This window comes from Oxyura jamaicensis, chromosome 4 (genome assembly GCF_011077185.1).
Source record: "Oxyura jamaicensis isolate SHBP4307 breed ruddy duck chromosome 4, BPBGC_Ojam_1.0, whole genome shotgun sequence".
NCBI lineage: Eukaryota > Metazoa > Chordata > Aves > Anseriformes > Anatidae > Oxyura > Oxyura jamaicensis.
The window spans coordinates 24,929,017-24,954,554 of record NC_048896.1 but is presented as its reverse complement, the minus strand read 5'-3'; the positions used below and the strand labels follow the sequence as shown (position 1 = coordinate 24,954,554).

The 25,538-nt window shown below is 38.7% G+C and overlaps 1 protein-coding gene across 3 annotated transcripts in view; it reads left to right on the top strand.

Annotated features, from left to right (window-relative positions):
* The window catches only part of MTMR7 (myotubularin related protein 7), a 48,590-nt gene that overhangs the window by 19,733 nt on the left and 3,319 nt on the right, over positions 1-25,538 (top strand). For 2 of the 3 annotated variants that reach the window (XM_035326121.1, XM_035326119.1), the window contains exons 5-13: positions 2,012-2,169; positions 3,753-3,881; positions 7,197-7,331; positions 11,036-11,168; positions 16,054-16,163; positions 18,638-18,763; positions 19,524-19,573; positions 21,223-21,423; positions 23,180-23,320. In XM_035326121.1, the coding sequence (XP_035182012.1) occupies positions 2,012-2,169; positions 3,753-3,881; positions 7,197-7,331; positions 11,036-11,168; positions 16,054-16,163; positions 18,638-18,763; positions 19,524-19,573; positions 21,223-21,423; positions 23,180-23,320 (1,183 nt within the window). The remainder of the gene's footprint in view (positions 1-2,011; positions 2,170-3,752; positions 3,882-7,196; positions 7,332-11,035; positions 11,169-16,053; positions 16,164-18,637; positions 18,764-19,523; positions 19,574-21,222; positions 21,424-23,179; positions 23,321-25,538) is intronic. The other variant, XM_035326122.1, reaches the window with a different exon arrangement.

Below are 25,538 nucleotides of genomic sequence, written 5' to 3'. Positions count from 1 at the left end.
TACACAGTTACCCAGCATCATAAAGTACACTTTACTCCGTGAGGAGAAAAATGGACTTGTTTAAGCCCTGTTTTCCCTTCTCTGCCTGATCTTTTTATTGATTCCAGCACAGCTGAACCTGAGTGAAGCCTTGTTGTGTACTGGCTTAATCTCTTCCATGTTGTATGAGAAAGGAGAAATTTGTGTTTGATTTTATTCTTCCCAGCAGTTAATAGCATTTTAATATCATGCTGTCAGCTGAATCCATCCTTTTTTGCTTAGTTAAGACATTTTGTGAAACAAGCAGACTGTAACAGTTATTACAGGACTGCAGACATTTATGACAAAATAAGTGTGGAAGATTGTAGAAGGTCCTGGAAGTGCTGGAGAAGAATTGATAAACGAGCTTTAAGACACTGATTATTAATACTTAAACAATTTTGTCACCACCTATAGATAACCATCATGTTGTCATAGTTATAATGTTGAGAGACTTCAGTCATAAATAACCTGGATATTTTGTAACAGGTGCATTTTTAAAGGCTTTCCACTATGCCTGAAAGCAGGTCCACTTGGAAAGAATTTCCAGATGCTTCTGACAACCAAACAGTAAAAGCAAGAGCTTGGATTGCTACTTAAAGCACTTTATTGAAATGAGCTCAGATTGGACTTATGGATAATGATGAAACTTTGTTAGCAGATGAGAAATAAACCAGTCTGTCTTCCTAATCTGTGCCATGACAGAAATTTGAGGTCAGAGAATACAGGAAGAGTTTGAACTATCGAACCATGTGCAAATCGTTATTTTCGTTCTCCTTCCCCTTCTCTCATGACCTTGCTGTCTTTCAGTACTTTCCTGACAGAATTAACATGAAGTTTTCTTTCTATGCGTTTGTTATTTTTCATGTGTGTATATACAATCCATTTAATTAAAAAGTGCAAAATCTAACTTAAATTACACTTTTAAAAGACATAATTGCCCAGAGAGGTTGTGCAGTCTCCTTCTCTGGAGATATTCAAAACCCACCTGGATGCCATCCTATGCAGTGTGCTCTAGGTGATCGTGCTCGGCAGGGGGGTTGGACTGGATGATCTTCAGAGGTCCCTTCCAACCTCGGCCATTCTGTAATTCTGTGATAATTAAAATAAAAACAAAGACTACCTATAGAAAAAAAAAAAAGTGGAAGCCTTATCTTTATTAATTGTGTAGTTGTTATTGTTGTTGATATTATTAGTTTTATGTCCATGAGTTCCTTACTGTGGTATACTAAGACTCTGCTTAGTATATTATTATAGGCAGATATTATTAGAAAAGAAAGTATGGTAGTTAAATTTACTGATCTTGTTAAAATTATATCATAAAAGACCTGTATCCATGGGGAACTATGACACCAGAGAGGATTCAGCTTTTGATTTACTTTATTTCAATTTCAAAGTTAAATACCTATTTGTCAGAAAGTTTTAAGGAACTTCAAACAACAGGATAAAACATGCCCTCGCGGGATAACACTCTTCAGCAGCAAGAACTTTTGTTTCAAGCTATATGTGGAATAGTTTTTTTTGTATCAGTTACCAATGATGAAATGATTGATGCAACACATGCTATTTTGCACAAAACAGATGTTATGTTAATAAAGGGATCTATAAGCTACCTCTGACTTTAATTTTCATCAGATAAAAGCATATCATCTCTGTGTTTTTTTTGTTTTGTTTTGTTTTTTTGTGCTGGAGGAGAATTTTAATCTTAATTTTAATTCATGTTAATTAATTCCTTTAATTTTAATTATTTAGAACAGAATATTTCAAATAGCATTGCTAATAAGGCACATATATTATAACTTATGGAAATAACAAAAATATCACAGTATGCTTGACAATAGTTGTAAGCCAGGCTGTAGGATTTGGAGTAGCAATTTATGCTATTTTTAAAAGAGAAACTACAAAAAAAGACAGTGCCAAGTTTTGTTTTTGAAGAGTGACTTCAGGATCAGAAATTAGATGTCTTACTGTTGTGTTTGTTTGTTTGTTTCAGTGAAATACGAAGAGCTGTATTGTTTCTCATTCAATCCAAAATTAGATAAAGAAGAACGAGAACAAGGCTGGAAGCTTGTGGACCTCAATGAAGAATATAACCGGATGGGTATTCCAAACGATTACTGGCAGATTAGTGACGTTAACAGAGACTATGGCGTGAGTTGTTATGATTTTTATGTGATGGAGCCCATGAAGTGCATGGACCAGCAGTCCGACTGTGGGCTACCCTAGTGCTTAGATGCAGAATTCCTGTGTGCCCAGCCCTGTACGCACTTGTAGGAAGGTGCAGCCCTTCTCCTCTTTCACAACGAAAGGAAAATAGATAGCAGGATAAAGGATGTATCTTCATTTAATGTATTGGAAGCTGAAGAGCAGAAATTTGGCAAGAGTAAGTTTTAAACCTTAGTGCTTGGCTGCTGGTAAATCACACCTAAAATTAAGTAAATCATGTCTAATGTTAAGTGTCTAAATGAGAATTTTCCTGACATGTACTCTTATGTAAAATTACTACACAGACATTTTAAGAAAAAAATACTTGTAACAGCAAATTTAGCAACACTTTTTCCTCACTGGCTATTCTCACAATCCTTTTGAAGCCTCTGTGATTGACTGTTAGAGTTTTCCACAGTTGTCTGAGAGGTTATATCTCTCCTAGCCACATACTGTCCTGCCTAGTTCAGTTTTGTTCAACTGAAGTCCCCAGAATGTTAATAAATTGTGAGAAATAACAACCAAAATATGATCTGAAAGAAATTTGTCCATGCCCTCCATTGGCTTTGTTGCTGGATCATGTCCATGTTAAGGAAGGCCTGTGAAGTTCTCAGAGAAGACTGAGTGTGCTGTCAGGGTTTGTTTTCTTTTTGTTAAAACAAGCGGAAAAAATGTTTGACCTCTCTTAAGATAAAGCGTAGGAAAAATGGGATCATGCATAGAGCCAGATTCACCACAGCATCTTTAACCACAAGCTCTTCCTTTTCCTTCTCCTTCATTACTCGTCTCTAGAAGTCTCAGAAACTGAATTCCTGTTGGGCATCTTAACTTCTTTATTCATCTCAGCAAGTCCCAGGGAGATAGTGAACATCCTATTGGCCCCAGCCAGAATGCCACACACGATATCAGGAAAAGAAAGTTAGGCAGGGATCCCATTTCTGTTCCTATTTGTCTCCAGAAGAACCTCTAGTTTTTAATTTGTTTGTTGCCTGGTCATTGTGTTCCTTTGAGAAGGAAGACATTGGCAGGGCTGCTAGCCTTTTAGTATCCTCATTTCATACAGATGAATTCCTTTTTGCCACATCCTTATGTTTTTTGTTATTTTCCCCAGATCTGCCAGAAAATTTGGCTCTGCAGTCCCCATTATAACAGAGAGATGTTTGGGAACTTCAACCATTCCCATCCTTTCTTCCAAATTCTGCTCTGGAGGAAGCAGCAGTTGTAAATAAAACCATGCTGTACATAATGCTGTTTTTTTTTTTTTTTTTTTTTTCTGATTTGAATATATGTTCTCAACATGGCATAAATTAACACTTGGAAATACAGTCCTTTTAATTTTCTACTCTGGCTTTGTTGTCTGCAAGATAGAATTAACACATCCCAATTTTAGAAGACTGTCTTGAGAAATGTAGGTGATGTGTATAGCAGCTGTACTATACCTCTCTATTGCTTGAGAACAGGGTTCCTTGCTATTTTGGAGCTGGCTAATGTTGTATTCTGTAGACCAAATAAGCAGTTTTCTTTTGCAGGTCTGTGACTCCTATCCTACAGAAGTGTACGTACCAAAGTCTGCAACTGCTCACATCATAGTGGGGAGCTCTAAATTCCGGAGCCGAAGGCGTTTCCCAGCTCTTTCCTACTACTGCAAGGATAACAATGTAAGTGTGAATTTGTAGCTTTGATGTGTTTACTTATTTTGTCCTTGACTTTGTAATTCTTCTAGTAAACTTCTACAAGAAGAATCAGTGTTTGTTTAAAAAAAATATTAAAAGATTGTTGGTGTAGTCTGGTTAGTGTGGTTTTTACATATTGTCAGCAGGCGCATACTGGAATTATGGTTAGATCACTCACAGGCATTTAATGCAGTTATTTAAACTCAGCTTCATCATCAAGATAACATCAAAAAAATTTATTGCAATCCCTGTATCACGAGGAATCAAGACAAGATACAAGAAGTCAGAGGGGCCTGGGGAGACCAGATGAGATGCAGCCCGAAACATGGGTGGCAGAAGAGCGAAGACCAGTAGCAGGTGACTGGGGAGATGAGTGGAGGAGAACAGAGAAATTTAGGATGTGGTAGCCATAGCCTGAGAGCAAGATGAGGAGGAGAAAAACTACTTGAAACCATTGGAAAATTGGGAGTAGCCTCTCAAGAAAAAAAATCTGTGACTCAACCTAGTGAGGATGGCTGAAAGAGCTACCAAATTTTTGCTGAGCACACATGTTATGTGTGTATGATGTATTGTGGCTTTGTTGAAGAGGCTTTCCTTGTCTTTGGTAGGAGAGAAGAGCACCACCTAATCCCTGTGCTAGATGTTCTCAGGGCTGAGTCAGGAGCTGCCTCACTTGTCTGTAACCATTTGGAAAAAAACTTGCACCTAGACTATTGGCACTCCTGGTTTTGGCAGCTGATGGGTGGACTGAAGGATCCCATGGACTGAGTGTTTTTACATTTGTGTCCTGGGCCTCTAGGAACTGGCTTAGCTCAGCTGCCATTACCAGTTAGGAGGGTGGTGTCCCCTGGTACTCCCAGAAGATCTGTGTGTCTAATAGCTCCTCTTTCAGTCCCAGACTGGCAGCTGCATCGAGAAGTCTTACCTGGTAGTTCTGGGAGATGGCCAGGACTTCCCAAGGACAGAGCTAGTGTGGGATTACAGGGCATCTTTAGAGTCTCCCACACAGGATGGAACTATTTCCATAGGCTGTCATTAGCAAGAACGATAAGCTACAGTCTCCACAGAAATCTTTTCTTTGCTGTGGTCCTTATCCTAGGTTAAGCTTCAGAAGGGAATGAGATATTATTTTTGACTCGTTCTTTACCCCCTTATTTCAGCAGAATTCTGCTTCAGTAAGATCTATGGGTTTGACTACAAAACAGGAGGAAATAAAGGTTTAAATAGCAAATACAGTCTATGTATAAGTTGTATGTTGTATTTAATATTTAATTAAGGCCAAATTTTTCAAACTGAATCACTTTGCATAATCAACTAAGTCATACAGGCATTTAGGATTCAAAACACTTGGACATTTTCAAATCTCAGAAAAAGAACAGGTCTTGGGGGTCAGCTGGATTGCAATATATAGTGGCCCAGTTTCGGCCTAGATGTTTTTCCCATTTCAGCCGGTGTTCAGGTTAAGGCTAAGGTTCACTTTCAGACCACCAGGGTCTGAAGTACCGTATTCACTCCTGGATCCTGCAAGGTTCAAAAGAAGTGGGGTAAGATTGGTGAAGGTAGGCATTGAAAAACTAGAGTAACAGCAGGTTGGGAAGAGGTCTGCTGCTGGCAGGGGGATGGCTGCCACTCATTCAGTCTTTCATAACCACTACTGCCCCATAGTAATTTGGTATGCACAAGTCCAAATGATGTTGCGACACCACTCTGTGTCTCACAGGATCCTTGTGGTTATGCTAAGATCAAATCCTGGAACTATTTGTTCAGCCTGTGCAATATAAAGTGACCTGATCTTTTGCCCTCCCCACATCCCAAGAAATGTTACAGACATACGGGCTCAGCATTTGGCCTGATTCAGCTGGAGGCAAGCTGTTCATGGAGATAGCGTATAATGATTCCTGCTTGACACCGAACGGGTATCTAAGTCAATTTATCTTTCTAGTTTTGCACTGCTGTCAGTGCAGCTGTTTCATAAGCTGAGGCTAAACATGATCTTAACCTCAAGCTTAACTTGACAGACAAGCTGCTCTCTCTTGGTGGCAGCACATATCTTAGCCCTTTAGACCCCAGAGTGCTATAACGTAATGAGCTCCAGCCCCTACTTGCCTCAGTCTTAACCTTAATCCACAACCCTAACTTTAGCCTTAGTCTTGATGTCCATATCTACTTCAAGTATGGTACACCATGGTTGAGAGAGAAATGTCTTCCTTCTATTAAAATAATAGGTTGTGAACATATTCATGAGTATATTTTGCTTCATGAAAAAGAGGTGTTAGCGTATATTAAATCACTGGGAAGTACACTGATCAGCAGGCAAAATTAAATGACTAATAATCTGGTTGCAAAAAATGTTTCGTGTCTGAACAGGCTCTCACACAATTCAGGGTTTATGTATAAAGATACCCATTTTACTAACCCCTGATAGTTCAAAGACTTGGCTGAAAACAAGCATGTTCCCTCTCACAGTAATAAATAATCTGTAGGGCAGTCTGTGTGGGTCACGACCTTCAGAGTACAGATTCTCTTCATGCTTACGTTCAGTGCTTAGAAAGTGCATGCATTAGCCCTGTACCTCCTACAAACCTAGCTGCTCCTGCCTAGCAGTGACTGGGAAATAAAACCTCCCTGTTCCACATCCAGTTCCTCCTTTCCCAGTTTCATTGAGCAGCCTGTTCCTAACAGGTTTACGGAGAAACTCCTTCACCTTCTTCAACAGCTCTGGCTAATAAATGTGCTCCAGGAACCAGGCTGCCTGACACACTGCCCATGTAGTGAGCTCTTTCTCCAGAGGCAGTGCTAAAAATACAGCAGCATCACTGATCTGGCTGCACAGTATGCATTTTTGCTTCCTGGACTCGTGGTGTCTCAGGCTGTTTAGTAAAGCGTGTATTGGTGTAAGCTGGGTGTAACTAGTATCATAACCGAAGAGTGAGTGACTGTGCAGAGGGATCCATTCCTTATGCTACATCTGTGCTCTTGTGATTGCAGTGCTGTACTCATTGTTCTCTAGAGACCACCTTTCAGGAGATATTCCCCACGAGGGAAAAGTCTGTATTTAAAATAGCTCTAAAAGTTGGATTCAAGATTAGACCTGGGCATTGGGGTATTATTGCCATAATATTCCCTTGTCTTTCTAAAAATAATTTATTTAGTTACATGCAATTCACTTTACCATTTCCATGCAACTGTATACCTATGGTGAACATCTAATAAGCTGCTTTTGTAAATGCTTCTGGATGCTAAATCATTTCTGCTTAATATGTATACTAATTTATTTATTTAATTTTTCTTTTCCTGCAGGCATCAATATGTAGGAGCAGCCAGCCTTTATCTGGCTTTAGTGCTCGATGTCTTGAGGATGAACAGATGCTCCAGGCCATCAGAAAAGCAAATCCAGGAAGTGATTTCCTATATGTTGTTGACACTCGACCCAAAGTAAGTATATTGCCTTTCTTGCCCATAAAAAGACTGAATCTGGGCTGAATGAATGACTGTCTGTTCTTCTGCTCTCTGTTGCACCTGCGTAACTCCACAGGTAAATCAGGATTTATCAGGGATATCTTAACTAGGAATCTTGCCCATGTTTTCCTCACTCTGAGAGTTTTATTCTTTACACTGAGTCTTTCTCTTTTTTGTTCTTAGCAACGTGTTAAGATACAGAAAAATAAATAAAAACTTGGAATAGTAACGGTAAGATTATGCGATAAAAGGCTCGTTTCAACACATGCAGGAGCTAACAGTAATACTGATGAGGCTAGTGACAAATAATTTCTGTTATAAAATTGTATTTACAGTTATTTGTAGTCTTGCAAACCTCTACCTGCTTATAATAAAATTTACCATGTAAGATCACTCCTATAAGTGGGAGAATAAGCTCCAATCCTGCAAATTTTTCCAGTAAAGGGATTGGTGAGACACCTCCTGTGAGCAGTGAAAAAAGCCTCAACTTTAAGTGAAGAGAGCAAAACTGGCTGGAAATTACAAAAAACTCTGTATTTCCAGCAGTGCTGACTTCTTCAAGAGCCAATCAGCAGGTGAAAACACTTTGGTTTTCACTGAACTTTTCTGGAAAAAGAGTTCTGATAGAAAGAAATCTGGATACCTAGATTCCCACTCATCTCTGTCTGCACTGGGCTGTTTTACCAAAGCTTCTGTGATCCCAGGTGCCAAATGCAGCCTTGTTACAGCTGTGCAGCTCTTCATGCATATATAACCCTGGAGCATGTAGGCAGTGGTAGATCCCAGTGCAAGCTGCTCCTGGCACTTCTCTGGGAGACTGAACAAACACACAGGTAAGTTATCAAGTCTGCTGCAAGGTCCTCCATTGCTCTGCTAAGCTAAAGAGCTACCTGCCTCTTTTCTCACCAGGACTAGTTCCTTGTGAAGATGAATATTGACAGATCCTTGAATCCAGCATTCCCAAGTGCTTCTTGTACACTGTCCTTCATTGCGATTGCTAATGTTCAAAACAAAAGATTTGGCTGTGGAGGAAAGCTTTGTTTCCACTTCATTTAAATAGGCCAGGGTGACCAAGCACAGAGCTTTAACTTTGGCTACTGCCTTTCTTCATTTTCTCCTTCCTCTGTGTGTTTACAGAAGATGTTAATAAAAATTTTGTGAGTGAAATACATTAGTTCTATTACTTTTTTAAAAAAGCAAGGACTTTGTTACCTTCCACACTAAAGAAGATGCCAGGAAAACTGGCAAGTGAGGTCTGTTCCCTTTAAAGGTTTTATCCTCCTGTTTGCTGAGATTAAACTGGGGCAGACACAATTTAGAAATTAACAACTGCTTTAGGAGCAACAGATGGAATTTGGTTAGGTGATGTGGAAAAGTTGTTAGTAAATATTGTGGCAGCTGCAAAATTTGGCAACTGATAATATTTAAAATAAATGAGTGTCAGAAAGCCTTGCAAATTTAACCTTATGTTTATTTACTTTTAAAGAGAGCTGTCTCAGATTTATTTATTTATTTATTTTAATGAAGGATTTCTGTGATGAAATTGCTCTGATGCAGAGACAGTTTATAACATTTGCAGTGCTGAGGATTAGGTCAGTTAAGGGCAAGGTGTGTTTCATTTAGGGCTTCTGGGCTTTCTGGTGATTCAGACATACATACAGATCTTTTTTTCTGAAGCTATATGCTGTTGTCAGGAGCAATGGCTTCATGTTGCTGATATAAGAACACTGAGGTCTACTTCAAAAGAGAAAGATTAGGAGTTGACAGATGATTTAAATCTTTCTAGCAAGTCACACTGAGGGCTCTGTCCTTAGAGGACATGCTGTTCACAGGCAGTAATTTTTTTTATTGTTCCTTGACTGTCAAAGATCAGCAGACTGCTCATTGGTAGACTAGTTCCTTTCTTCTTCTTTCCTTTCTTCTTCTTTTTTTTTGGTCTAGTTTCCTGTTTTAGAGTATAGTTTCTTCTGTTTTATCATAAAGTCGTGCAATGTTTCAATTCCTAATGGTCCTCCACAAATGCAACTATGCATTCCTGTTGCTAAGTTCTACTCAAGGGAATGGATGTGTTAGAAAAGTGAAGATGGGGGAAAAACCCTATCTTCACCTTTCTGAATTAGAATAAAACAGTTGAAAAGCGGTCTCACCTGTTTACTTATGCATCTACAATTAAATTAAAGTTCATAAAAAGGGCTTAGTTTTAGCACTTTAAAAGTTAAGAGGTCAGATATGGGGCATGTGAACCAGTTTTGACTTATGACATAAAGCTAGACCTGTTCATCTTAGTTGGAGATAAACTGGCAGCAGACAATCCTCCTTAATGTCCTGCATTCATGGCACCATTAGCTGAGTACTGAAGTATACTATCGTGAACCTCAAATACAACCAGAGAAGTAGCAAATCAACAACGCTTCCTGCAACATTCGGAAATAAACTGGAAAAGGAGTTACCTACCAAGTCCTTTGTCCCCTAGACAATACTTGAGATACTTCATTTTGATTTTTTCAGAACATAATCTCTCTTTGCAATGAATACCTCTCTTTCTTATTTTATTTTATTTTTTGTCAACTGATACCTCACAAGGTGTCTCGAAAAGCTTTGTTAGTGTCCTTCAGTATGGATGTGCAGTGTGCGTTGGTACTTTAAATCAGAGATCTTTCCTGAGCAGAACTTGTTAGTTGTGCTTAGAGGCATGGAATTCCTGTAACACTGACCATTTGGAGTAAGAAATGAAAAAAGTATGGGAAATAATAAATATTAATAAATATATACAGGTTAATAAAGTAAAAGTACTTAATTTCAGTCAGCTCTATTTTTGTGTGTGTGTATGTGTGTAGATCTGAATTTGGCATAAGGGGCTTGGCAGATAGCTTTCTTTTCCCCCAAGAATCTCAAAAAGGGGGAAATAAGCATAATAAAACAATTTTACACATGGGAAAACTGAACAAAAGAAGCATTTAGTGACTTTCCCAGGCTAGCAAGCAAGCAGCAGATTCAAAGATAAAACTCCAGCTTCCATTTCAATGTATTTTTTTTTGCTGAAGCACAGCAAAATATTTGATAGTACTGCATTGTAGATGAAGATGTTTGTGGTAATTTTGTCAATTCAGATATTTTGTGGCATTACACAACTGGAACCAAGACACTCTAAACTTGGGAAAGCTACTCTGACTCTTCACTATTTCAAGCTTAAGAGAACTACTCTATATGAACTTTTGGGTGATTTGAGCAATAAAATGTATTTCTGGGAAATATATGTTCCATATGCCATGGAACAGTGTTATGGCAGATAAGACACTGCCACCTTCTGGGTATATTCTGCAAGTAAACATAACGCTGACCACAAATAAAATCAAAATGGCCTTTTAAAAGCAAAATTAAACCTTTGTGCTCTTGCAGAAGAGCCCGACATAAGCTGTGGGGTATTTTGTGTGTGTGCGTTTGATTAACACTCAATGTGTGTGAAATAGAGATCAGAGTCTTAGTGACCCAGCAGACTGCAATATGCTGTAAATGGATTCCCATTGCCTAACTAGTTGTGTTGACACCATGGTAAACGCTTCCAATTTATGCCTGACTTAAATCACTCTGATTTATTGCACTAGACCATGAGCTTTGTTTTGAAAAGAATCTGCGCTACTTGTTTTCATCCAGTTTTCCTATTTTTTTTTTTTTTTCAGCTCAATGCAATGGCAAACCGAGCAGCAGGGAAGGGATATGAGAACGAAGACAACTACTCCAACATCAAGTTTCAATTCATAGGCATTGAGAACATCCATGTCATGAGAAATAGTCTGCAGAAAATGCTTGAAGGTATTACTCTTCTATATTGAAAGCTAAGGAAAAGTTTTGACCCAAATCAGAACAACTTTGAAAGCACTACCAAAATAAAATTTTGTCTGGTGTACAGCATGTAGTTGCCTGCTGTCTAATGGACTTGTACCATGCAATTAGGGATGTTTTCCTAATTGTGTGAAAATCTTGTTCCACGAGTGAAATCCAGGTACTGTTTACTTTAATGACGAACCTCATTTGACTTCAATACACCTGCTTCAATACTGCTTCAATACTGCTACTACTCTTTCCTTGTGGTTTGCAGTTTGATGGTAGAATGTAAACAGTTGCTTATACCTGACTAAGATGATGGTGGGACAGACAGAAGATTCAAAAAAAAACAAACAAAAAAACTCAGAAAACATATGGCTTGAGTTTTGTATTTGGTCAGTAAGGAACTCATGTATTTGGGACTTTAAATTTTAACAGAAATTTGTTCATGGCCTGTATAGGGTACATCATATCAGGTCTCTTTGTGAAACTCACAGTTAGTGGGTGTAACCATTCAACACCTTCATAATCCCCTGTAAATTAGTAATAATTGCTTTATAAATACCTAGCGCTGTATAAACCAGCACATTGTACTGGTTTATAGTTTTAGTGTTTGGAATACATAACAGTTTAGAGGCCTTCTCGGAAAAGGGTAAGGATAATAAAAAGCCATCCTTGACCCACAGTTGTTTTGTTGATTTTTAACAGGCAAATAGTAAGTGCTCACTCCATCCCACGCAGTCTCAGTATTTACTTCATGTATATCATCAACAAAAGACTTCTAAATTCTTTCCCCTCCTGAATCAGCTTGATCCTGAACAGGCCTTGGTCTTGAATCAGGGGATCCCCTCTGGGGATGGGGCATCCACAGCTTCTCAGGGCAACCTGTTCCAGTGCCTCACTACTCTTACAGTGAAGAATTACTTCCTAATGTCTAATCTAAATCTATCCTTTTTTAGGTTAAGACCATTCCCCCTTGTCCCATCAGTATCTACCCAAGTAAAGAGTCCGTCTCCATCCTTTTCATAAGACCCCTTTAAGTAGTGAAAGGCCACAAAGAGCTGTCCTCGGGGCCTTCACTTCTCCAGGCTGAAATGTGCCTTCTGGTACCACAGGAACGTACCTTACCATGTCCTCTTCGGCCACACGTGATTCCCAGGCAGTCTGCATAGTCTTCTGTGATCTCTGGTCAGTAACCTTGTCTAAGTGAAGGAGGAATGCGCTGTAGTCATTGCTCTGCCCACTACAGATGCACGTGTGCTCAGCCCTACACAGGATCTTAGGTTAAATCAATAACTGCTGGGCAACTCGTTTTATTTTTAGTACATCACTCCTTCCGTGGTGTATTCTTGTTTAGTTCCTTGCCTAAGGGTCTCAGAAGGGAGACTAGAAGGGGTTTTAGTGAACAACAAAGCCTTGTTTGGCTGGAAGAGAGGCCTCATGAACAAACCTTTCCCTTTGTTTGTTCAGCTTGAGCCTAGCGAGGTTAAAGTAGTAAACAACCAGCCTGGCTGCACGGGGTAGTGTTGGGTATTATTTTAGAGCCAGAAGTTCATGAGCTGGGCCCATGGAACAAACTGATAGGTAACAAAGTAATTTCTCATACATTTAACACTTCATGCTGCTTGGGGGCATAACTTCTTAGCATCTGTTCTTAAATGAGCCATATGTTGCATATGTCTGTGTTTTCTTCATAGATTTTATATTTTCTTTGTTGAAATCTCAGTTAGAGACCTGGCGGATAAGATTAGAAATTAAATAAGTGAGGTTCCAAATACCTGAGGCTTTCATTGAATTTTAAGGCTTGAGGTGCACGAGGGCATTTTTTCATGTAAAAATCCATACAGTTTTTCTCTTTTTCCATTTGTAGAAGTGTCCCTTCATCTTATTTTTCTTGTGTCCTTTAAAAATGTTATTACTGGGGAACCAGAATCAAAGAGGCTGCCAAAGACAACAACGATATCCACTTGATACGGCTTTACATTTTCATCAAGTATTTGAATATAGCTGGGTAAATCTCTAATGTAAATATCACATTACGCTGCCAACACCCCAGAATGTGCCTACTGATCATGGTATGTTGTGAGATGAGTCTGATTTGGTGCAGGAGTGCAGCAAAGGTAACTTTATTCCATTTACTGGAATTAAGCAGAAGTGAAGGTCACATGAAAGACTGCAATTTGTTGTCAACATACAATTTTAAATAATTTCAAACACTGAAGAAATAATCCGAACTAAAAATGCACTTATATTAGGAATATGTTGATTTCAATTACATTTCTTTAGAAAAAAGCCGAAGCAATTAGTTTATACTTATTGCCAAGAATTTGATTAGAAAAAAAAAAAATCAGCTTTGAAATTTTAATAACTTTAATTCTAACAGTTTTATTTAATTAACTTTAACATGTATTTACTCTTGTATATTTATTTTAGCATAATATAAGAGCATTATAAATTTATATTAAAATTAATTACAGATTATTAATATTTTAAATACTAAATTTGTAGGATGAGATTTTTTTAAGAATATGCAAAAGAAGTTGAGATTTCGCTTTACTGTGGAAGAAAAATGTACTTTGAGGTGCTGACATTTCCTTCCAGAAAAACAAACAAACAAGTTTTATCATTGCCTCTGCTGCCTCATATCATTTTGTATAATATTGAATTTTATTATTGTTATTTTTAAGAGAGGTGTATATGAAGAAACTTGTGCCAATTTTGATCCTGGACACAACTTCCTTGAAATATGTTTTAATATTAGACGAAGATGTTTTCTCAGGCAAGATTCAGGTGCTGAGCCTGTTGTTTGGTATGTGCGAAGCAGGGGAGCCCTGTCAGGCTTCCAGGGGACAACCAAAGCTTGACCCCTGTTTGTTGTGCACTGAGATGGCGACCCCACATGCTCTCTGTCTGTATTTAAACAGCAAACATGAGCTTCTCCTCCCCTCATACCAGGAGCTCTGATCCTTGGACTGCAGTGACAGATCAGCCAGAAAGAGAGATTGAGGGGTTGGCCCACAGCCCTTCTCCTTCCTCTCCCTGCTGCTGCCAGAAAGAGTGAAACCGAGCATCAGTTGCATCCCCTTCTGGTACTTGTGCTGATGGAAGAGGCAGTTTCCACCACGTGCCCTATTTCTTCCTACCCTCCAGGGGAAGGAAGCATAGTTGGATTTAAATGAACTCTGGCACGGGCCCTTGATTTTCCTGTGCCCAGCCTATGCTCTCTTTCCCACGGCATGTGTGCAGGAGGTCTTATTTCTCCCAGATTTTGGTATCAAGTTTTTATTTATTTATTTAGTTAGTTAGTTAGTTATTTCTTTCTCCTGAAGGAAATAAGGTAGCAAGATTTTTTTATTTATTTATTTTTTGTGTGCTGTTATCATTATTTTTTCCCTGCTGAGACAGAAAAGTCCTTTTCCCTCAGGATAAGCTGAATTCATCACTGAACTCAGTACTGAGGTCCAGGTTGGTGGCCAAAATCATTTGAAATATATGGTGTGTGCCTTTAATTTAGGACAGTCTGAACTTTGCTCAGTGAAGTGGTAGGTAAATATTGATTCCAATTTGGTGGTGGGAATGAGCAAAGCACTATTTCAGCTTTACCTTGGACTTTTATAAACAGAGACAGCAGCCTCAGCCAGAATCCAGCTACTAATTGCTCATGCTTCCATCTGCACAGGAGCATTAGTCATGTGAAAAGATGTTTGCTTTCAGTGCTGCTATCTATGCATTTTTATAAATATCCTTCTAAAAGACTTTTAAAATAACCATCTGGAAGAGAGCTGAGTACAACGATTACTGGATTTCACATGGACACATTAGGCTGTTTTGCCTCTGAATTAAAAGGAGTCAAAATTTTGCCTCTGAACTAAAAAGAGTGAAGACAGTCAGATTCACTCAGACATGGTATAAACTCTGAATTTGGCTTGTAAAATTAAACTCTGGTCATGTTGAAAGAAATGGAAGTTTTGCCACCAGTCATAATGGCTCAAAATATGAGCTGAGTCTTTTAGAAGATGTCCAGAGGAAAAGGGATCTACTAAGACATTATTAATTCACATGAACTCAATGAAAAACATGATGTTTTGACTATATTCCTTAAATGAATTTCACAGATTAATACCTTTTTTCCTTAAAAGACTGTATAGTTGAACATGGATCAGAGTAAGTCTGTAATCTATTTCTGTGGTAAATTTAGTGTCTCACTCTTGAAAATAGATTACACCGAATATTGCTAGGTATTTCTTGCTGGAATTAGATATCTGGTTTAGATTCTTATTGACTATTTTTCTTATGATAGCGAGAGCTCTGTAATATTTTTTTAAAAAAGGCACTTGGGTACAGTAGGATAGAAATTTAATGTTGTAAAAGCTGTGAGATTTTGTTCTTCAAACATGGTGTTAAGGTAGCAAAGTTTTCAGCAGAAATGTTTTCCTTGGTGAGCTATGACTTTTCCTCACCATCAGGTGATGTTTTTTGGCTACATCTGAAATTTTAATAAGGTTTCATTCAGGGACAGGGAACTGTTGAGTGAATTGCCTTATCCAAAACACCATTATGTGTGGTGATGCTAACATCTGGATTTGGTGGGGCTGCCCTTATAGCGCTCACCAAATCCAGCTTCACCAGCAAATATGGTTGTAATTAGGAGGCTATAGCATTTAGTGGTTTTCTGCCTGTCCAAAGACAGAAATTTGTTCATTCTCTGATTCCAAGACCTCAATAATAGAAGCCCCCTCTCTAAAGGGTTTGAAAACTTCACTCACAACACAGTTGGGGAAGATCTGTGATGCACAGAAGGATGTATTTGGTAAACTGATTGCATCAGGCTTCCTGTATTTACCATGCGTTTAAGATGTAGCTTATTTTGCAGTTTGTGAACTGAAATCACCTTCAATGAGTGACTTTCTGTGGGGCCTTGAAAATTCTGGCTGGCTGAAGCATATCAAAGCCATTATGGATGCTGGCATTTTTATTGCAAAGGTAAGGTGTGTAAAATAAAAACAAAACTTGAACTAACCAGATACAGAGAGTGAGGACCAAGTAACCCAAGTTACTTGGGTAACTTTTGTTATCTTCAGTGATGCTCTATCTGAAACTAGTGTGTCTTGTGGTGCCTCGCATATGAGGAGAGAAAGGTTTTAGGTGCTGTGACATGAACATTTTGCTAATAGGGTAAACAGAGTTTGTGTTAATTTGTACTGAAGATCTCAAATGTATTATGGCCTCTACTTTCCTGTATCTTGTTATGCCATGTATTTCAATGCCCTTTCTTTACTGCCCCTCCAGTGGTTGTTGCTCCACTCTTGCCTCCTCCACTGTTTCCAGGACATTTTCTTTGCTGACTATTTCTGTTCCAGGACTACCACTTCACATGGTAGTTGTACTATAGGAATATTAGCACTATCCTCTGAGTTATTTATGAAACACCTAAATTAACCCCCTAATCCAGTGCCTGTCCATTATGATGACCAAATTCTCTAGCAGGTTCTACTCTTATGTACTTGATAACTGCTTCAGGAAAAAAAAGTGTTGGCTTTGGTAAGAAATTATTTCTCCTAATTCCACCTCAAGTAGTGCAGACATTTCTCATCTACCAACAGTAATTTTAATTTTATCACCCCCTTACTTGTGCTCTATCTCTTTCTGGTTCATTTCTTATTTTTAAGATTACTATTACAATTTTTTACAGGCCATTTTATTTACAAGACCTGCTATATATGCCTATATGGATAAACTTCATGGATCTGCCCTCCTAAGTAACTGCCTGTTTGCTTCTTGCTTTGCTTCTTCCTGCTCAGCAGTTGTAGCTTCTTACCTGAGTGCCATCTGCAAGATAAATGCCCGTGTTATTTCTCCCAGCCCTACTAGCTTCCTTAGCTCATAGAAATCAAGTCATTTACATTAGCTTTTGCCATTTTTTTCCCAGTGGCTAGTGTTTAATGTCCAAAAAGTATATCCTTTGTCCATATGCTTGCCAGCCTCGTGCTTACTCAGGCTTGCATTTTGACCTGTTCTTATTTGCACAGTTCCCAGTTCTCAGTTTTTGGTCTTCTGCCCATATGGGTTCTATTTTGGTAGACTTTACTTGTCTCTTGAGATAAACATAGATAATTTATTATTATTCCTTGTTTCCTTTTAAGCCCAAATTTAACCTAAATGTTTATTTATCTAAGCAGTGTCTTTCCTAACCTATTTTATTTTTTTCTTTTCTAAACATAGTTCTCTTTAGAAATGGCAAAGGCCAAAATCCTTAGAATTTAAAATAACCCTCAAGTTCCAAAAATAATGCAACATGAGACTTTGGAGGGCATTGTACAAATCCCCTCTTCGTGTGTTTCTCCTAGATTATGATTAAAATGGGATCCTCTCTCCACAGTTATTAAAAGTATTTGTACAATCTTGCTTATTAGATATGGATGTTCACTACTACCACAGGCTGCATCAGAAATCTTTACAATTATGTCTTTAATGCAGTATGGTGTAATAATGTCCACGCTAGCCTGGCACTGGAAGTGGACATTACCATTATTGACATTGCCGTCAGGAAAGGAATTTAAGAGCCATATGGAAATAGGGCTGTTCTGTTGCTGGTATGTGAGTGAGAGCATTAGCAGTAGCTGAGCTGGCTTTAGACAGTTGTCCACTCTGGCCAGTTGATGTATTTTAATTGCTCTGTGTGGTCTGGATCCTCTTGTACACAGTAGGCTTTTGGAACTGAGAATCGGTGAAGCTGTCTTCTACGTGAATTTGCTGGTATACTTTGGAAATGTATTTATCTGCAAGTTCCATAATAGCTAAGTACCCCCATATTTTTTTTTCAATGTATCTATCCTCTTAGTGCATCTCAAGGGCAGGGAGGGATGCCTATCACAAATTACAAATGAGATTTTGTAGTATGCTCCGTCAAGTCCCCAGATCCAATGCTTGTGCCTCACTGGTGTTCACAAAAAACAGGTGCTGAAATTCAGATCTCTTCCTTTCTGGATAAGGTCAAAGGGTAAGTTCTCTCTTCTGTCTCCCCATGGCCCAAAAGCATACTTAGCTATTCAATGCAGAACAGCTTCATGAAGAGGAGGTGAAAGTAACTCAAAACCAGCATAGCTAACAACTTGGCAGTTAGAAAGCTGCTTGGCATGTGGGACAGGATTCACTGCTCCTTTGGCACAAGAAACTGTTGAAGTGGATCCCTCGTCCTCCCATACTGGCGCATAAAGAGGTGATGCTGCAAACGCTGTATTGCATGGGATGGGATGCGATTAAGACCTTCCAAATGAGAGGAATAATGCTCAACATCATTCAGGAAATCTGTGGCAGAATTAAAAACAGAACTAAACAAACCCAAAGTTTTCCCAGTTCTCAAATGAATGCCCTCCATACTGTGCTGTCTCACTTTTCCTCTCTTACTATTGCCTTTCTGCTGCTCGTGAAATCTCTGACTTTTTCTGTATTCTTAGGCTGTGGCTGAGGAGGGTGTGAGTGTGCTTGTTCACTGCTCTGATGGCTGGGATAGAACAGCCCAGGTTTGCTCTGTAGCAAGCCTTCTGTTGGACCCATATTACAGAACTATGAAGGGATTCATGGTAAGCAGGTTCTCTTTCACATAGTAAATGAAAATATTATGGCATCATTTTAGAGAATGTTGAGGTTTTTTGTTTGTTTTTTGATGGAAAATCAACTTTCCCTATTTTTTTTTTTTTTCTCCTTAAGTATAAAGGTTTTTATCCATCCAAGTTAGTCTCCCTATATCTTTATGAAATGCTATCAAAGGTGTGGAGCAGTTGGGTACCCATCTATTTTTTTTTTCATAACCTCAACCAAGAAACTTTCTTGCGGCCCAAGGGGCTTTTTGGTGCAAGCATGAGTTTGTGTTTATTTTCAGGAACAAGTGAAGTTATGAGTGTCAGAAGTGTGTGATCCCCAGACACTAGATTGCAATGAGCAAGCATGTTGGAAGATCTGATATTTTACCAAGCACACCAGCACTAGTGAGGCATCTAGGAATGCCTATCAAGTTAATGGGCACACATTAAGACGAGGTTTGAAACATTGTTAGGTTCTGGTTTAGAAAAGCAACCTAATTTATGTTGAAATACTGGCATCCTACTTGCATTAATCAAAAATGCTACTTTTTTCTGAGTTGGCAGTGGTGCTCAATGCTCATCATTTTCCTGCTTACTGTAAATTTTTTCTGGGATTCCAATACTGCTTGCTTACATCATATCTTGCTCATCACTTTTCTGCTTATTCTAAAAAATACCTGGGATTCCAATAGTGCTTGTTCTGCCTGCTTCAATATGTCAGCTCTGCTCCACTACACTGAATGCAATATTCTCATTTTAGGTTTTAATTGAAAAAGATTGGATTTCCTTTGGTCACAAATTTAACCACAGGTAAGGCTGTGCTAAAGTTTTTCTCTCTATTTTATGTAGTCAGTATCCACTGCCATTCCAATCTTTACTTGTTGTCTTTCAAAGCATATCAACAGAACACACCCTCAGGATACCACCACATCCATCTATGTAACTTAGCTGCCTGGAAACATCAAAGTGAAATATTTTTGTATCTGTCTTTTCTTGAATATTCACTACAAGATTGCTACGAAGAATACTGAGTGCTGGTCTTGCAATTGCTATGATGCATGTGAGAAAAAAAAAAAAAATAGTATGTGGCTTGAAAATCCCCTTTGGAATCCAGCAGATCTTTCAGTAGTGCCAAGACTTCCCACTTAAGTCCCTGTTCAGGAGAGTGTACATCTTCCAGGAGACTACTTAAATTTAGGCATGTCTTTGAGTTACATATTATCTAAAATATAATTTTCTTATTATGCTTTGTTCCAATGAAAACAATAGCATTTGTTCAGAAACATCAGGAAAAGCAGAAAGTCATCTATCTGGACAAGTTATTTTGTGTATCCATAAGATAAAGGCTATAACATAATGAAAACGTCTGAAGAGTTTATGTATAAATATCCATATTTTCTTTATTTTCCTTTAGTTTCTGTAAAAATATGAAGTGTAATTTTTGTACTGGAGCTTAAGTACATGATATTGCTTGATTCGGATATAAATTTATGTTCTTAAAAAAAAAAAGCACACACACACACAAAAACCAACTTTTCCGTATAAGCGCCACAACACTTGTGAAATTCCAGCAGGAATTACCACATTAAAAAATAATGCTGTCAGGTGCCTATTATTATCAGGTGATAGATACAACGAAATGTAATAATCGATGGCTGTACAGTGATTTCCAGTGCTGTTATGCTCACTTTGATGCATAGTAAGAGTAGAACTGAAGGCTTTGATTTTTGATATTGATAGATTTCCACTCTCCAGTTTTCTACTTTCCATTTTTCCCAAGCTTTATGACACTAGACAAGCAGAATAATTAATTGAAAATGCTTCTTCCTATTAGGTAGACTTATAAAATACTTTTATTTCTGTGTGTTCTGTATTTTCAGGTTCCTGTTCTTCAACGTACCCTACAGCAAGTGGTTCCAACCGACAGTTTTATAGATAGAAAGTTTCATGTTCACTTTACAGATAAAGTAGCTGTGAAAATTTCCCACTTTCTAAAAATCTCACCAAGAGAGGGCAGCTTTAAACTGTTTTCTGCCAAAGTTGTTCCTCTCCTGCTCCAGTCTTCTGGGTTTGGCAATGGTCTGACGTTGACAGACTGTCTAGGATAGCTTGCTAAAGTCACTGCAGTCATTCTTATGTTGACTTCTGTTACTATGGTATAACTGTGTATTAACAGCATTATAACGTGGCTACGTAGCAGCCAGCTGTTAGTAGACGTGAAACAACAAGACACCAATAAGGGGCTTCTGTTTCTATTTGATAAATTCTGCTTTCCTTCTACTCCATGAGCCTTGCATCATTTTTGTAAGTAAAAACACAGCAGTGGTTGAGATTTTAGAAATGAATACAATTTGTGTGCTGAAAGTGTGAGGGCTTTGTTTTCATTAATTCAGGATTCATCAATTCAGTTTTCCTAGCGGATTTCAGATTATAACTGAACGTATCTTGTCCTGTTTTAGGTATGGCAATTTAGATGGAGATCCAAAAGAGATATCCCCTGTTATTGACCAGTTCATCGAATGTGTCTGGCAGTTAATGGAACAATTTCCTTGTGCCTTTGAATTCAATGAGAGATTCCTGATCCACATACAGCACCATATCTATTCTTGCCAGTTCGGTAATTTCCTGTGTAACAGCCAGAAGGAGAGACGAGAGCTGAAGTATGAAAGCCTTTTCTGTAGAAGCTTATTTATGTTGGGGTCTGTGGGTGTGTTACTGTGTTCAAGACTCCAGTGTTTCCCACCCCAGGTGTACGTGCTTCCGTAAGGCACAAGGTGCAGTGTAGCATTCCTGACTGTCATCTTCTGGTGACACAGATTAATACCAAAAATGTTGATCCTCTGTAATGTGGTCTGCTGTATAATCCACTGTGTGCATGACAGGGATTAGTGAGAACTGATGAGAGCATTAGACCTTTAGCCACATGGCCCTAGCCTTATTGCAGCATTAACAACATATGAGGCAAGCTCTAAAAAAAAAATGATGATGATGATATTAATGAAAATTAATTTCTCAGTTTAAGAGTCACTGCTCTTCTGTGTTCTAACCTGTCTTTGGATCTCATGTTCTTCCCAGCCACCGCTCTAGTCCTGTCCTCTGGGACACTTACTTATGAACAGCCTTTTAGTCTGGTACCCCTCCTGAGGACTGAGTCACCAAACTGTCCTTCTGCTGTTTAGCTCCAAAGCAATTATGCATTAATCTACCTGTCCTCAGTTCCAAACAGAGCCAACGTTATTGCTCATGGCAGAGCTGATGTTCGTTATCTGCTGCACGGGGCCCTGGCTCCTAGGTTACATCATGGTACCCCCTGCTTTTCTCATGCATCATGATCATGACGGCAGTAGTGTTGCGAGGGAAGCGGCAGTCATTGCGTGCTGCTGCTGTTTGGACCCTTTCACTGCTCAGATGCAGAGCATTTGATATACCTTCATCATATCCCAAGCTATAACTGCAGGAGAAATCTCAGCTCACTTGTGTGGGCATCCTTTTGGTGCAGCAATAGGTCTGAAAGCCAATTCTATGGAGGTGATCCTCAAACCTTTGGGACCAAATACTCCTAAATTCTCATGCTAACAAAGAAATTGTAGCTGATACTGCTAGGGCAAACCATCCCAAAGCATCTTGCTGTCAATCACAGTTTACATGTGACCACAGACTCCACCATTATGCGATTCAGATGTATGATTATGTGATTCAGACCAAGAACACAAAACCTGGCCAAGCAATGAACCTGCTGTGACTCACTCCACGTAATCCACAGAAAAAAGTGACCCATCACTGGAGTCTTAAAAAGAAGCTGAAAGTCAATTCACCTCACGGAAGGAAGGTCCTGTCATATAAATCAGTTTTTTTAACAATCTCAATTATTTTATACAGCAGCTGTCATTGCCAGCTTGCATAATTACAAGCCCTCCCATGGCTGAATTTAACGCAGAGTAGAGAGAACAAGTGACTGCTCAGCTTCTGCAGCCAGGCAATGTTCATATACATGTCAGGCTTCTGCCTGCTTACTGACCACGCATAACAAGCATGGGTTATGAATGCCTCCAGTTTCACCAAGGCCACGAAGGGCTTGCAGAGCAGTGGGGCAGGAAAGAAAGCACCAAGAGATTAATCAACACCAAGCTGTCCATCATCATTCCACGCATACTGCAGGGGAAGGTTCATGGGGCTGTTCTAGGACTTCTATAGAGGAAACCTAAAATGAACCCAGCTCTCTACATTCTCCCTCCAGCTGCTCTGGCTTTATTGGATTTTGCTGTTAATGACCAACAAAGGGATACATCTTATTCTGCTAAGGAAGTATAAAGCTGATTGTAAACAAGTAGAGCACTAGAATGTCTTACCCAAGCTCTGTTGATACCTGAATTGTGCTTGAGATGTTTGTTTATACACTTGACTCTATTTTTTCAGAATCCAAGAACGAACATATTCACTGTGGGCTCACTTGTGGAAAAATCGTGCAGATTACTTGAATCCTCTGTACAGATCAAACCACAGCCAAACCCAAGGGACCCTGTACCCACAGATGGCTCCATGCAACTTCTTGTACAAGTAGGTAATATCACTTGCCGCTGAGAAGCATAGGATGTGTTAGTACATAAAAGAACATAATGCCTTTGTATTTATGTATTTATCACTCCATAAGAGACCTTACAGAGTGAATTCAGGTTCAGATGCTATGAGTTCATTCCTTGCATGCTCAACAGTCAGCCAACACCTCTGCAGCAGTCCACAGCAGAGTATTAGTCTGAAAAGAAGCTTAAGATTAGAGCTATATTGATAGTGGCGTGTCCTAATTTCATGGTTACTCACTTCTTCCACTGAGAAATGGCTCTTTCAGGTCTGTTCTCAAAGATGTTTTCTAAATTTAAATTTCCTTAAACTTCTTCCATTCAAGATTTTACAACGATAATTTGATACGGTTTAATTGCTAAACTGAGTGTTCAGTAAAACAAAAAGCAGACTTTCTCCGTGTTGTTGTCATACCTTAAAGTATACACGATGAATTGTGCTGTTTTTTTTTTTTTTTCAAAATTGAACTAAACCTAATGAATTTAGAACTGTTGGTATTGACATTCTGACTTGAGTAATTAATTGTGCCATTAATTTTAACCAACTTAAGGAGAACTTGATTAGAAATACATGAAAGCTGTGACTTAAGTAAAATCAATTAATTTGCTTTCTAATTGCAACTAAAAGCACCTGCTAAGAGGTCAGTAGGTATCCTAGATGACATAAACTGAATTTTCTCACATCTACTGTTCCAGGCCATATCCACATTAAAAGAGTTTAAAAATAACCATTAATTGTATCCTTTGGTATAGTGGGATTCATAAAAGAAATACCAATACTCCATTAGAAAAGTAATCCCATTGATTTTAATTGAATTACTTGGGTGTGTAATGATTTCCAAGCTATCAGACCGTAAACTTAAGGGGGAACGTGACTTAAATAGTATACAGTATAGTATTGGGGTAGGAATAACAGCTACTTGGCTGGACAGGTGCATCTGAGGGCAAGTCTCCCCGTTACTTAACCTGTCTGGTGAGCTACTTACATACTCAAAGTCACGTTCTGGCCATGTGTTGTGTGGAAAACAGGAAAAGAAGAATACTAGAGTAAGCTACAGACTTACAGTTTGAATCCTCTTCTCCTGAAGATGAAAAATCAACTCAACTGTTTAGCTAAAAGTTTGTCAGATAATTCCATAGAGCAGGAAGGTGACTAGCCAGCGTGTATGCTTCATGCAGTTTCTGTAGGCTGGGGTTTGCCTTTCCTTTTGCTATGGATTGCTATTTTAAATCAATTGCAATTCAGTGTACAGCAACTTGGTATCACTAGCAGAGGTTTCTCCATTAGAACAACACCTAAGTCCCCAGTTCCAGAAAGCACCTGAGTACACCTCCACCTAAAGAACCTATTTAATTATTTTTCTTTCTTTCCCAGCTTGCTTCTTAAGCATTCTGTTTACTTGAGAGGTGTAAGCATATATTTATGCAGCAACTGAAATGCCATCATTATTTTTGAGAAAAAAAAAAAAAAAAAAAAACATCACCTTTTTTAAGATTTCAGTTTAAATTTTAAGACACCAGGACACCATCCTGTTTTTTATCCTTTGTTTTTAAGCCCTGCCGGGGGGGGGGGGGAAGCAAATTGCTAATTAGCTGCCCCTCACTCCCCTACCCCAGACAAAAATAAGCATACAGAATTCCAAAATTGGCTTTGTGGGAGGCTAAATAACGGTTAACAACTAGGATTATGAAAAACTGTCTGTAACCATGGCTACAGTATCGGCAGGTACCTTTGCTCTAAAGCACGTACAGTGTAGAACAAGAAAATACTGTAGCAGAAGTTTGTATTAGTTGCAGAAGATACCTGTTCTTTTGACAAGCTATATCACTTCTAATAGTTAATGTCCTGAATCACTGAAAACCCTAATCAGTGAACTACCCGGAGCCATGTGATCCAAGACATTCCTGTTTCTTTCCATTGTGTCTAAGAAGTGGTTCAAGCTGTGCATGTCCACAGATTTGCATCTTCAGGACAGACCCAATGTAAACGAACCGTAATGAACCACAGCTACAGTGCTTAGGGACACGGTTTAGTGGTAGACTTGGCAGTGCTAAGGTAACGGTTGGACTTGGTGATCTTAGAGATCTTTTCCAACTTAAATGATTATAAATCTTACCAAATAGTTAATGACTGAATGGAACGTGTGTGCACTCCAATGATGGATCTAAAAAAGGCTGAAAAAAATGCATGCATTTAT